We start from the raw sequence: 15,054 nt of genomic DNA on the forward strand, positions 1-15,054 counted from the left end.
TAAGATGATACTTTTTTAAAGGAGTGAGGCAGACCCACTCCTTTGCTATTGAGGCAGTGCAGAGGTGAAATATGGCTGTAGATGGCTAGTTACATAACTGCTGATTGATTTACTAAAGTATAGTTTGTAGAATGTTATGTCCCTTGTCGACTGAGGTGAATGAAGCAACAGCAGCCAAGGTGATGATGTCTGGGGTCATTTTTTCTCTTTTTTTTCTCTTTTCCAAATAGCATTTTTGAGTTTTTAAATTGAGTAGAAATGCAGTAAATGAGCTTGGAAGAACCCCCCTCCCCTCCCCTCCCCTCCCCTCCTTGCCTATACAGTAGGTGCACATATTTCAAAACAGTTTAGGCTAACGTTTATTTATCCTTGTAATGATGAATCAATCGTTTGCCTAAAGGTTATTTGTCCCTTGCCGTAACCGCGCGCACCCACGTTGGTTGCGCGCGTCCGTTTTTTGGACAGGCGAATGCCCTCTTCTCAGCTCTGCTTGGGTGTGGCTGTTTGAGAGATGGACTTTTTTTCATCCGAAGTGGGACTGTAGGCGTTTGTGGGAAATAAACAAGAAATTCGGCCTTTTCTGCCATGAGAGTTGAACAACAGAGTGAACATGGGGAAAACAACGAATTCGGTGAGCACGAAGTAACGGAGTGGAATAAAAATGCAGCAAGTGACATTTCAAAAACTTCAACCTTGCATGAGATCGTTAACAACTAATCAAAAGAGATACATCCTACATTTTCTGTGTGGATAGCCACTAAATAATATCACGACACGACCTTATTCCTTTGTGAAACAGTGAATGACACATCTGTTTCAATTTATCTCAAGTGTGGGAGATTCTATTTGTTTCTAAACTGTTGTCACAAAGTATTCTGTCTGACATACAAATATGTTTGAAATGACGTCTCGTTCAACGTATCACAACAACCAGGTGGAAAAATAGTTATGTTATTGTCATAAATCTTAGCAAAAACTGTAATTAGCGAAAGGTAATCTGTCAAAAGCACTAACAACATGCATAGCCTACCCATAGTTTTGGAATATACCTGTATCCTACTAGCGGACTAAACTCCGTTCCATGGTGAAGAAAGTTTATGATGAACTTCACCATGGAGTGGAGTTTAGTCCGCTAGTGTCCTACAAACTGGACAAAACGCCATCAGCTTCAACTCATTATGTTTCATCTTAAACAATTCCCATTTGTTGTGTTTCACACTAATTTGTTCACTGTATCTATTGGTTATTTATTCTATTTTGTAACAGTGGAATGCAAGGCCAGGCAAATTACACATTACGTTTCACACAGTACAAAGTACCAGATAAGATTTATGGCATTTGGGATAGAGTTTTAGTGAGCTGGTCCACTATTTGGCTAGTAATTAATCAACCTGTCTCGAGCCCATTTATAGCCCCCATTTATAGCTTGACATAACTGTTTTTTCCCCACAATTAATGTCCTATCTACAGTAATCTGGGTCAGGGTTCAAGTGGCTTTTTGTGTATGTCAGAAAAACATCCACTGCCTTTGTCACTTAAACCCTGGTAGCATTGTAAATGGAATGATAAACAGAGGCACTAGCTATCATGTCAGGGCCCAAAATAGAGGCTAACCAAGACCACAGCTCTCCATATATGTCTGCCACACTGTTACCCTGACATTTCCACCTGCTGCTATTGGGGGGCTTTATATAGCATCATGCCTCTGAGCTGGCACACACACATATATATATATATTATTTTAACTGTTTAGCTACTACTGTTCTGGTGTATCACTTCAAAACCTCAGCTATGGCTGGTTAAGGATACTACTTTAAGTTATATTGTATTAGGTATAACTGCATCATGACTCCTGTACACTATGAATGAGTGATGTTGAATATATTTACCAGGCTGCGGACTTACGTGAGGCTTATCTGATCTTGCAAACTGGCAAACAATGGGCATAGCTTCGGGGCAATGTTTTAGTTGGTTCCATCCCATTCATGTAGTACCATTGTAATTGTTTTGGGCAATGTTTCCCCAACTGATCCTTGTGACCCTCAGCCATTCCACATATTTGATCTAATCCACTAGCACACCTGATTCAACTAGAAAACTAATCCGGTGTTTTAGTGTTGGAATAGATCAAATATGTGCAGGGCCAGGACCGGTTCGGGAAACATTGGGTTAGAGTACCCACGTGGTGGAATATATAGCCTCACATAGACTCCTATTTACTTCCGGCGACACTACTCCTGTTAAAAATTGACCTCGAAATATGGACTAGAAATGAAATCCGCACAAATCATATTTCTTTGTTCCCTCGACCTGGCCCTGCCCATATGGAAAATAATCATACAAATCAAATAAAAATCTTGTGTGGCCGAAGAGCATTATTTGTACAAAATCTAATAAGTCATCTAATAAGATTGTATGTGTTTTCTTATATGTCAATGGTGTATTTGTCTATGTGACTTATATGCCTTAAGTTACATACACAGTTGAATACATGATTATGGTGAATTTCCTACGAAGATATGATATATGTAGAACGCCGCAGCCCGTCTGGTGTTCAACCTTCCCAAGTTCTCTCATGTCACCCTGCTCCTCCGCACACTCCACTGGCTTCCAGTTGAAGCTCGCATCTGCTACAAGACCATGGTGCTTGCCTACGGAGCTGTGAGGGGAATGGCACCTCCGTACCTTCAGGCTCTGATCAGTCCCTACACCCAAAGAAGGGCACTGCGTTCATCCACCTCTGGCCTGCTTGCCTCCCTACCTCTGCGGAAGCACAGTTCCCGCTCAGCCCAGTCAAAACTGTTCGCTGCTCTGGCACCCCAATGGTGGAACAAGCTCCCTCACGACGCCAGGACAGCGGAGTCAATCACCACCTTCCGGAGACACCTGAAACCCCACCTCTTTAAGGAATACCTGGGATAGGACAGTTGATTTATCCACAGCAGGGATCTCCAACAGTTGGATTGTGAGCTAGCCCGCCTATGAGTAGCTCGCCAAACAATTCTGAAAGTGCATGTCTTTTTCACGTTCCACCACAAACTGTGATAAACAAATCATACAAGTATCAGATACTTCAAGCTCCCATACTATCAGAGTATGTGAGTGGAGTGGACCAGTCAGAAATCTCACTCATCGCTCATGGAGCGGTCTTTGCGCATCGCTCAACATCCTTTCCCCTGCTTGGCAAAAAATCAGTCAGACCTCACAGGGAGAAGAGCTGCTCCTCCAAATTCCCTCAATTCATTGTTTGTTTAAAAATATCATTTAACAAACACCCCATCTACTTTTGTGACTATGTACCATTTGGTTTTGATGTAGGCTATCATAAGAAGCTTCAACATTTCAACATGACGTAGGCTATTTAACAAGGACCTAGCTGATGAAATGCAGTGGTTGTTATAATTATTTATTTTTTAAATGCTTTTTCTCTGATTGTTTGATCACATACTTTTGACTCACATTTTACAGTTGGTAGACAACTTTAGCACTGTTACAAAGTCTTTAATTAACAATATCCTGTATAGAAATCAAAACGTCTCCGGTGCTGCTGCATGGGCTCACTCTTTGTCTTGCTATCAATTACACAGGCTGTGTGACCTATTTCTCGACACGTATCAATACGTCTGCACTTTAGTGGTGGGGTAGGCTAAATAAATACAACAGAATACGCCTAATTAAAAAGGAAATGAAAATGGTGGGCAGAGCATGCCCAAAGCTTGTGACTGAGTGGCAAAGAAGTGAAATTGGACTGAAGGCCAATGGGTCAAAAAATAATTTTCACCTGCTCCTCATTCCACTCCAGCTCCACTCCGCTCACATTCTCTGCCTACCATCCCATCAAATCCACATTGACATTATCCCACCCGTAATATCCGCAATTGGCTTAAAAAGCCAAAGGTAACATTATCTACCAATTCATTTCCAGCAATATTGCCCCTGTATGTCTGTGTGGTGCATGCGTTTGTCTATCATTCTCTTCCTGGAGCCAGTTAGCGATCATGATAACTATCTTCTGGGTTGATAGAAAGACTTTACCCAAAACCTGTTTGAGACAATCAGTTGTGTTGTGACAAAGTAGGGATGGTATACAGAAGATAGCCCTATTTGGTAAAAGACCAAGTCCATATTATGTCAAGAACAGATCAAATAAGCAAAGAGAAACGACAGTCCATCATTACTTTAAGACATGAAGGTCAGTCAATATGGAACATTTTAAGAACTTTAAAAGTTTCTTCAAGTGCCGTCGCAAAAACCATCAAGCGCTATGATGAAACTGGCTCTCATGAGGACCGCCACAGGAAAGGAAGACCCAGAGTTACCTCTGCTGCAGAGGATAAGTTCATTAGAGTTATGAGCCTCATAAATTGCAGCCCAAATTAAACCTTCACAGAGTTAAAGTAACAGACACATTTCAACATCAACTGTTCATAGGAGACTGTGTGAATCAGGCCTTCATGGTCAGATTGCTGAAAAGAAACCACTACTAAAGGCCACCAATAAGAAGAGACTTGCTTGGGCCAAGAAACATGAGCAATGCACATTAGACCGGTGGAAATCTGTCCTTTTGTCTGATGTGTCCAAATTTGAGATTTATGGTTCAAACCGCCGTGTCTTTGTGAGACGCAGAGTAGGTGAATGGATGATCTCCGCATTTGTAGTTCCCACCGTGAAGCATGGAGGTGTAATGGTGTGGGGGTGCTTTGCTGGTGACATTGTCTGTGATTTATTTAGAATTCAAGGCACTCTTAACCAGCATGGCTACCACAGCATTCTGAAGCGATATGCCATCCCATCTGGTTTGCACTTAGTGGGGCAATCATTTGTTTTTCAACAGGACAATGACCCAACACACCTCTGGGCTATTTGACCAAGAAGGAGAGTGATAGAGTGCTGCATCAGATAAGCTGGCCTCTACAATCACCTGACCTCAACTCAATTGAGATGGTTTGGGATGAGTTGGACCGCAGAGTGAAGGAAAAGCAGCCAACAAGTGCTCATCATATGTGGGAACTTCTTCAAGACTGTTGGAAGAGCATTCCAGGTGAAGCTGGTTAAGAGAATGCCAAGAGTGTGCAAAGCTGTCAAGGAAAAAGGTGGCCACTTTGAAGAATCTGAAATATATTTTGATTTGTTTAACACTTTTTTGGTTACTACATGATTCCATATGTGTTATTTCATAGTTCTGATGTCTTCACTATTATTCTACAATGTAGAAAATAGTAAAAGTAAAGAAAAACCCTTGAATAAGTAAGTGTGTTCAAACTTTTGACCGGTACTGTATACAGTGCATTCGAAAAGTATTCAGACCCCTTTACTTTTTCCACATTTTGTTACGTTACAGCCTTATTCTAAAACGTATTAAATTGCTTTTTTTCTCATCAATTTACACACAATATCTCATAATGACAAAGCAAAAAATGTTTTTTCAATTTTTTTGTAAATGTACATACATATAAAAATATAGCACATTTACGTAAGTTTTCAGACCCTTTGCTCTGTACTTTGTTGAAGCACCTTTGGCAGCGGTTACAGCCTCGAGTCTTCTTGGGCATGATGCTGCAAAGTTGGCACACCTGTATTTGGGGAGTTTCTCACATTCTTCGCTGCAGATCCTCTCAAGCTCTGTCAGGTTGGATGGGGAGCGTCACTGCACAGCTATTTTCAGGTCTCTCCAGAGATGTTAGATCAGGTTCAAGTCCGGGCTCTGGCTGGGCCACTCAAGGACATTCAGAGACTTGTCTAGAAGCCACTCCTGCATTGTCTTGGCTGTGTGCTTCGGGTCGTTGTCCTGTTGGAAGGTGAAGCTTCACCCCAGTCTGAGGTCCTGAGCGCTCTGGAGAAGGTTTTCATCAAGGATCTCTCTGTACTTTTCTCCGTTCATCTTTCCCTCGATCCTGACTAGTCTCCCAGTCCCTGCCGCTGCCACCACCATGCTTCACCGTAGGGATGGTGCCAGGTTTCCTCCATCCCTTTTGATTTAAAAATAACTTTCCATACATGTTTGCCCATGTAAGAAGTAGTCCGAAAGTGACTTTTTGGACCTGAATGCCAATACAAGGTGCTCAAAGTTGACCCATTTTGCATACCATACCATGATACATCCATGTCTTCGTCACTGGAAAAGATAGTTGTTTGTTATCATTTAAAAGCTTATGAACAGGGTTGTCAAACTATTTGATAATTTCTTGCCTTAAACGTCAATTATCTAAAAACGCTATTTTGTGTTGTGCCCTCCATCAGTTGAAACACGTGCTCTTGAATACACTCTTTGTTTACCGTATGTTTGACACCCCTGAATTAGTGTCTAAGATGACAACTGTGAGATGTCATGCTTACACCATTAGTCAATGAGTATGAACTAGTTGAATGGAAACCCTGCATATTGTACATATGAGCTATGAAGATTTCAGGTCGTTATTGCAAATGAGTTCTCAGTGACTTACTTGCTTAAATGGTAAAATAAAGTGCATTGTCCCAGACATCTTTATCAGCTGGCTCCCTGACCAGGCTTATGACTCTTTAGATAACCTATTTCTCTCTGTCCCCATTGGAACAGACCCTTTAGAAGGACTCAGTCACGTAGAGGTGAAACTTAGGGTTTATCTCTGCTTTAGCAGCTATGTCTTTGGTCAGAGTTATCAGAAACAGACTGGCACAAGGCCAGGGTAGAGCTATAGTTCTTGGAAAGGTCCCATTGTAATGTCCACTCTGATACCAGGTCAGCCAGGGGGACATCAGCCATGCTGTTGGACTGCTGACCACACAGCCTCCAGAGGAGGGCCAGGGGACTGAGGAAACCGCAGACACAGAAGGCAACAGGGAGACTCAGAAAAGTAGGCCGGAAGTTGGGAAGGAAAGGAGAAAAATGCTGAGGGTCTGGTGATAAACAAACTGATATTTGATGTTTAATACATAAAATCTATGCTTTGTGTTGACTCATTCTAAAATGTCCTCAGGGACTCCACCTAAAGATGACCTTCAGACAGCCATCGAGCTCAGCTTGCAAGAATCCCAGTCAGAGGAGATCGAGCTCAACAGGTATAGTAGTGGTATTGTAGTCCAGTACCTCGCCATCGCCCCTTAGCTTGCTGTTTTCTTGCTGAACAAAGTCACCAATTAAGTCATCTCTCAATTAAAAAGTGATAACATCTGAAGTGAACACAGTGGTATGAGCAATAAATAACGTAAACGAAAAAGGATGACAGTGAAATACCAGGGTCCTGTTCATAGGGGCACGCAACAGGAAACGTTTCGCAACGGAAAACACAAATGAGCATTTCTTATTGGACAAGTACACGTACTCCCTCCCCATTTGAGTCCATTTTCTTCCATTTGGTGCCCATTGAACACAACCCAGGTGTAACTCAATCAGACCATTGTCTACAGTTGATGAGTGACATGTTTTGGTGTGTACCAGGGCACTGGACGCCAGCGTGGAGGACAGGGCTGCACGAGTGAAGAGGAAGCGCTGCGAGGCCCAGGGAGCGAGCTGCAGCCCTGCAGACTGGATCCGCCAGGATGAGTGGCCTGTGGGCATCCACAACATGGGCAACACCTGCTGGTTCAGTGCCGTCATACAGGTGAGATAACACACACAGTATTCACAAAAAGTTATTTAGAGAGTCTGCTCTGGAGCTTGCACTGCAAAATATACACAAAATATATGCACAGTAAAAGAGAATTGTGCCAGTGAGATGAGAACCCCAATATGAACAGGATAAAAAGTTTAGTGGAAAATTCTGGGTTTGTGCTGTGGATCTTATTGCTGTGTCATTTAGGCCCACCTGTTATATCACCAGTCAGGCCCTGGCTGTGACACGCTCTCTCTCTCTTTCGGTCTGTCTCTGTCTCTCACACACCTGTTTTTGTCTCTTATGAGCTTCTTCCCTTGGCTGTTAACAAGCTTTTGCATTATGTAAAGGTTATATGGTTATCAAGTTTGGAACTTTGGGGAGTTGGTAATTGCAAACCTTCATTTGAAGCCTCTGGAGACAATTACCAAAGTTAATATCGTACAGTAAAGGTTGTATTTGAATTTTGTGTTGGTCTGCAGAATCCCTTGGACTCCTCTGGTCTCTGTAATACGACCTTGACTTTCTACACCACCTCCTAAGTGTGGTGGCCATGTGTACAACTTCTCTCTGTTTTCTGAAACCTTTCAAGACTTTTCGTGTGACTTGGTTCAAAATATTACAGCTAGGAGAGAAGGCCCCTAACACGTTTGTTTGTGTCCAATTCGCTGAACGATGTCGACTTCTGTCAAGAGATATTACCTGACTTTTCCCCCTGCTCTCTCAACTGAAACCAAACATTTCAGAACATTTATTTTCAACCAGTTGCCACACAATCAAGCCATATTGTGCTAATTGAGTTATCGGTAATACCAGGAGGATGGGGAAAGATGAGGTGCGGTGGTGGGGTTTTTACTTTCCTAACGCAAAAGCTTCTTGCTGCTCTAATACTATTAAGTGTCCATTCCAGACTGAATTTAGCTGGGCCTATCAGGTGGCCCCGCTGAAATTCAAGCCTTCATTGATATTGATAGACTGCAAGGGTAATTAAATAGTGCAGTGTTGTGATGACAGAGCAGGCGATGAACTCTGTAGCCTGGACTGAAATGAGTTTATATCGGTAGATTAGGCCGAATGGGAACGCTCATTTGTCTTAATTTCATTCAGATATGGGTCACATCGAAAAAAGCACTAAAAACCCAGAGGAAATATCATCAGGCGATAGGAATATCATCAGGCGATAGGAATATCATCAGGCGATAGGAATACCATCAGGCGACAGGAATATCATCAGGCGATAGGAAGGCATGCACACATTTTGAGTGGCTGGGAAGTTGTTTGAAATGGCTGCATTCTAAATCCAATCTCTTCTTTAGCAAACCCTGATGACATTTTCTGTTGATTGTGCTTGTTTACGCTTTTATTTTACTATTTTCATCACAATTTGCTCATAGAAAGTTTGATTGAGACTCACTAAATGACCTCATGTGGCTGTGTACTCATATTTCTGTGGTATCTGGTGTGGTACGCTTTCCAGTCAGATTGTGATAAGCTGTAATTGGGTTTCTGGGAAACGAGAAAGTTGAGAAGACACATAGGCATAATGCGATCAAAAACTCTGGAATATTGTTGTCGCTTCGAAACTGCACGTAAGGCTCCATTATTTTGTATTGTATATGTTACACAGAGTTAAGACTCAGCAATAAAACATACTACAGCTCGCCAGCATCAATGAAGCATCATGTCACTAATTTGTATAAATAGAAAACAATCACATTGATTTGTCTTGTTATAGAGGAAAATCACCAATCACACAAAGTTATATTATTCTCAGTGGCATCTTTTGCTTGCTTAACTGTGACTCTTGTGTGTTAACCTCCTTAAATATCCTCGACAGTTACATTTTACAAATGAAAAGACGGTGTTAAGGAAAGGTGACCAATCTCATCTTTGTTATTTCAGTCCCTGTTCCACCTGCCGGTGTTCCGCAAATTGGTACTCAACTACTGCCTGTCAGAGCGAATCCTGGAGAAGTGTAAGAGCCACTCGGTGAGTGTCCAATGGAGGGCCAGGAGCCCTGAGGAATAGAGTAGGGAACCTTTGGATCCCAGAGACTGAAGAGTCAAGGGAAGGCTGGCTGGTGTTAGAGAGGAAACTAGACTAGAGGGTTATAGAGTGTGCATAAAGATGACGTGTAACACTCTATACTAACTTTCTTGAATAAGCATTGACAAACAATTTATAAACAGTGTACATGTTATAAGCAAATGTTATACAAATGTATATACATTTTTAAGTTTATATTTGCACATGAAAGTTGGGCTGAACAATCCCTTTGCATATAGAGATATTGTTGAAAACTGTAAAGTGTTGTGCAGGTTTTCCATGGCAGCTCTGTGAAGTGAGAGAAGCCTAACATATACCTGTGTTCTCAGGACAAGAGGAACATAGCCTTCATGCAGGAGCTGCGCTGTCTCTTTGCTCTCATGGTGGGCTCCACTCGCAGGTTTGTGGACCCGTCTGCTGCAGTCGAGCTTTTGAGAGAGGCTTTCAGATCCACTGAGGCCCAACAGGTACACACTGAGGCCCAACAGGTACACACTGAGGCCCAACAGGTACACACTGAGGCCCAACAGGTACATGCACGCGCACACACAAACTCGTGTCACTGCGTATACACACACACACACACACTTGGGTCATTGCCAGGACTTTACAACTACTGTGTATACGTGTTCATTCTAGGATGTGAGTGAGTTCACCCACAAACTCCTTGACTGGCTTGAAGATGCCTTTCAGCTGGCTGCCAATGGAAAGTAAGTCAAGGATTTGATCCCTAACAGGCAGCGCTGTACAAGAGCACTTCAAGTACATCTTGTCATAGCTAACTAAGATGCCATAGCTACAGTATTTTGTTGTTGTTGTAGTTGGTTCAACTAGTGTATGTGACATTGACATTCCATAAAATCCTGTACCAGTATTATCTCTGTATTGAAGTACAGTACATCAGATATTGAGTTGCTTGAGGTATGAACGTGACATCTTATCTTCAGCAGCCTGGAAGATAAAAAAGAAAATCCAATGGTTCAGCTTTTCTATGGGACGTTTGTGGCAGAGAGAACACATGAGGGTAAGTATAGAATGGACATTTTAATTTTTGTTATACATACTATGGGGCCTCAAGTATTTCCTGATCACATGAGCTGATCAGGAAAAACTCAAGTTATTAGGCTATGACTCTTTTCATTATCAATGGCTATGACTTTTGTCATAACCTGATGTAGCCTTTAACTAGGCCCCAGAGATTTTCCTGCGGAGGTCCCATCGTGAAGAAAAACTCCTGACCCTTCTTATGCCATCAGTATTTTTTCTGTCAATTCACATTGATGTTTGACCATGTTTAGGCAAGACCTTATCCAACATCGAGCAGTTTGGCCAGTACCCCTTACAAGTGAATGGTTTCAACAACTTGGAGGAATGTCTGGAAGGTGCCATGGTAGAAGGGGAGATTGAAGCCCTCCATCCGGATCAAACCATTTCATCTGGCAGCAAGGTGAGCATACCAAATTCCTAGCTTTATGTTTAATTTGAATGTTGTGAATGTTAAGCCAAATCTAAATGTTAATGTAATATACACTACCGTTCAAAAGTTTGGGGTCACTTAGAAATGTCCTTGTTCTTGAAAGAAAAGCACATTTTTTTGCCCATTTAAAATAACATCAAATTGATCATAAATACCGTGTAGACATTGTTAATGTTGTAAATGACTATTGTAGCTGGAAACAGCTGATATTTTTTATGGAATATCTACATAAACTTAGAGGCCCATTATCAGCAGCCATCACTCCTGTGTTCCAATGGCACGTTGTGTTAGCTAATCCAAGTTTATCATTTTAAAAGGCTAATTGATCATTAGAAAATCCTTTTGCAATTATGTTAGCACAGCTGAAAACTGTTGTCTGATTAAAGAAGCAATACTACTGGCCTTCTTTAGACTATTTGAGTATCTGGAGCATCAGCATTTGTGGGTTCGATTACAGGCTCAAAATGGCCAGTCTATTCTTATTCTGAGAAATGAAGACTATTCCGTGCGAGAAATTGCCAAGAAACTGAAGGTCTCGTACAACGCTGTGTACTACTCCCTTCACAGAACAGCGCAAACTGGCTCTAACAGAATAGAAAGAGGATTGGGAGGCCCTGGTGCACAAATTAGCAAGAGGACAAGTACATTAGTGTCTAGTTTGAGAAACAAACACATCACAAGTCCTCAACTGGCAGCTTCATTAAATAGTACCCGCAAAACACCAGTCTGAACGTCAACAGTGAAGAGGCGACTCCGGGATGCTGGCCTTCTAGGCAGAGTTGCAAAGAAAAAGCCATATCTCAGACTGGCCAATAAAAAGAAAAGATTAAGATGGGCAAAATAACACAGACAATGGACAGAGGAACTCTGCCTAGAAGGCCAGCATCCCGGAGTCGCATGGAATAGCTTTCATTTCTCAGATCAAGAATAGACTGACGAGTTTCAGAAGAAAGTCTTTGTTTCTGGCCATTTTGAGCCTGTAATCAAACCCACAAATGCTGATGCTCCAGATACTTAACTAGTCTAAAGAAGGCCAGTTTTATAGCTTCCTTAATCAGCACAACAATTTTCAGCTGTGCAAACATAATTGCAAAAGGGTTTTCTAGTGATCAATTAACCTTTTCAAATAATAATCTTGGATTAGCTAACACAACGTGCCATTGGAACACAGGAGTGATGGTTGCTGATAATGGGCCTCTGTACGCCTATGGACATATTCCATTAAAAATCAGGCGTTTCCAGCTACAATAGTCATTTACAACTTTAACAATGTCTACACTGTCTTTCTTATCAATTTGATGTGATTTTAATGGACAAAAAATGTATTTTCTTTCAAAAACAAAGACATTTCTAAGTGACCACAAACTTTTGTTAACGGTAGTGTAGATATACATAGAAATGTATAGTATCTGGGAATATTCATGTGGATGGGAATTCTCTCTGTTCCAGAGATGGTTCTCAAAGTTACCACCAGTGTTGACCTTTGAACTGTCCAGGTTTGAGTTCAACCAGTCGTTAGGACGCCCAGAGAAGATTCACAAGAAACTGGAGTTCCCACAAATCATTTATATGGACAGGTGAGCTGCTTGATATTCATTTGTGAAAAAGCTAAAACTGTGTACACTACCGGTCAAAGGTTTTACAACATCTCACAAAGATACTCCAATTTGGACTCCAGACCAAAGGACACATTTCCACCGGTCTAATGTCCATTGCTCGTATTTCTTGGCACAAGCAAGTCTCTTCTTCTTATTGGTGTCCTTTAGTAGTGGTTTCTTTGCAGCAATTCGACCATGAAGGCCTGATTTCACGCAGTGTCCTCTGAACAGTGGATTTTGAGATGTCTGTTACTTGAACTCTGAAGCATTTATTTGGGCTGCAATTTCTGAGGCTGGTAACTCTAATGAACTTATCCTCTGCGGCAGAGGTAACTCTGGGTCTTCCATTCCTGTGGCGGTCCTCATGAGAGCCAGTTTCATCATAGCGCTTGATGGTTTTTGCGACTGCACTTGAAGAAACTTTCAAAGTTCTTGACATTTTCCGTATTGACTGACCTTCATGTCTTAAAGTAATGATGGACTGTCGTTTCTCTTTGCTTATTTGAGGTGTTCTTGCCATAATATGGACTTGGTATTTTTCCAAAAAGGGCTACCTTCTGTATATCACCCCTACCTTGTCACAACACAGGCTCAAACCATTGTAGATTGGCTCATACGCATTAAGAAGGAAAGAAATTACACAAATTCACTTTTAACAAGGCACACCTGTTAGTTGAAATGCATTCCAGGTGACTACCTCATGAAGCTGGTTGAGAGAATGCCAAGAGTGTGCAAAGCCGTCATCAAGGCAAAGGATGGCTACATATTGAAAACAAATCAAAATATATTTAACTCTTTTTTTTTACTACATTATTCCATGTGTTATTTAATAGTTTTTATGTCTTCACTATTATTCTACAATGTAGAAAATAGTAAATATAAAGAAAAACCCTTGAATGAGTAGGTGTTCTAAAACGTTTGACTGGTAGTGTATATGTGTTATTATATGTCTCTAAACATATATATTCATATGAAGAGTTTATTTCCAAAACACTACGGTATGTGATATACTGTATGTGGTTGTTTCACCTAGCTATCTGAAGATTAATGCACTATCTGTAAGTCACTCTGAATAAGAGCATCTGCTAAATGACTAAAATGTCAGTGTTTTACACACAGATCTCATATTACTGTATTGATTATTTTATTTGTTTTATTATTGATGTCACGTGTCATTTATACAGTTCTTTATTTTTTTTAAGTAGTTATTTGTTACATTTGACTGTGTAAAACCTAGCAGTACTACTTTATTTTTCTGAGAGTGAGGTGAATATACAGTGAGGGGAAAAAAGTATTTGATCCCCTGCTGATTTTGTACATTTGCCCACTGACAAAGAAATGATCAGTCTATAATTTTAATGGTAGGTTTATTTGAACAGTGAGAGACAGAATAACAACAACAAAAATCCTGAAAAACACGTGTCAAAAACGTTCTAAAATGATTTGCATTTTAATGAGGGAAATAAGTATTTGACCCCTCTGCAAAACATGACTTAGTACTTGGTGGCAAAACCCTTGTTGGCAATCACAGAGGTCAGACGTTTCTTGTAGTTGGCCACCAGGTTTGCACACATCTCAGGAGGGATTTTGTCCCACTCTTTGCAGATCTTCTCCAAGTCATTAAGGTTTCGAGGCTGATGTTTGGCAACTCAAAGCTTCAGCTCCCACAGATTTTCTATGGGATTAAGGTCTGGAGACTGGCTAGGCCACTCCAGGACCTTAATGTGCTTCTTCTTGAGCCACTCCTTTGTTGCCTTGGCCGTGTGTTTTGGGTCATTGTCATGCTGGAATACCCATCCACGACCCATTTTCAATGCCCTGGCTGAGGGAAGGAGGTTCTCACCCAAGATTTGACGGTACATGGCCCCGTCCATCGTCCCTTTGATGCGGTGAAGTTGTCCTGTCCCCTTAGCAGAAAAACACCCCCGAAGCATAATGTTTCCACCTCCATGTTTGACGGTGGGGGTGATGTTCTTGGGGTCATAGGCAGCATTCCTCCTCCTCCAAACACGGCGAGTTGAGTTGATGCCAAAGAGCTCCATTTCGGTCTCATCTGACCACAACACTTTCACCCAGTTGTCCTCTGAATCATTCAGATGTTCATTGGCAAACTTCAGACCGGCATGTATATGTGCTTTCTTGAGCAGGGGGACCTTGCGGGCGCTGCAGGATTTCAGTCCTTCACGGCGTAGTGTGTTGCCAATTGTTTTCTTGGTGACTATGGACCCAGCTGCCTTGAGATCATTGACAAGATCCTCCCGTGTAGTTCTGGGCTGATTCCTCACCGTTCTCATGATCACTGCAACTCCACAAGGTGAGATCTTGCATGGAGCCCCAGGCTGAGGGAGATTGACAGTTCTTT

The 15,054-nt window shown here is 41.6% G+C and overlaps 1 protein-coding gene across 1 annotated transcript in view; it reads left to right on the forward strand.

Moving 5' to 3' along the window:
* Positions 1-438: 438 nt before the first annotated feature.
* LOC115149639 (ubiquitin carboxyl-terminal hydrolase 28) overlaps positions 439-15,054 on the forward strand; it is a 29,227-nt gene continuing 14,611 nt past the window's right edge. The window contains exons 1-10 of the mRNA XM_029692586.1: positions 439-631; positions 6,719-6,833; positions 6,957-7,038; positions 7,418-7,580; positions 9,474-9,560; positions 9,947-10,147; positions 10,257-10,327; positions 10,565-10,641; positions 10,916-11,064; positions 12,544-12,671. Of these exons, the coding sequence (XP_029548446.1) occupies positions 611-631; positions 6,719-6,833; positions 6,957-7,038; positions 7,418-7,580; positions 9,474-9,560; positions 9,947-10,147; positions 10,257-10,327; positions 10,565-10,641; positions 10,916-11,064; positions 12,544-12,671 (1,094 nt within the window). The 5' untranslated portion in view covers positions 439-610. The remainder of the gene's footprint in view (positions 632-6,718; positions 6,834-6,956; positions 7,039-7,417; positions 7,581-9,473; positions 9,561-9,946; positions 10,148-10,256; positions 10,328-10,564; positions 10,642-10,915; positions 11,065-12,543; positions 12,672-15,054) is intronic.

This window comes from Salmo trutta, chromosome 15 (genome assembly GCF_901001165.1).
Source record: "Salmo trutta chromosome 15, fSalTru1.1, whole genome shotgun sequence".
In the NCBI taxonomy this organism is placed as follows: Eukaryota; Metazoa; Chordata; class Actinopteri; order Salmoniformes; family Salmonidae; genus Salmo; species Salmo trutta.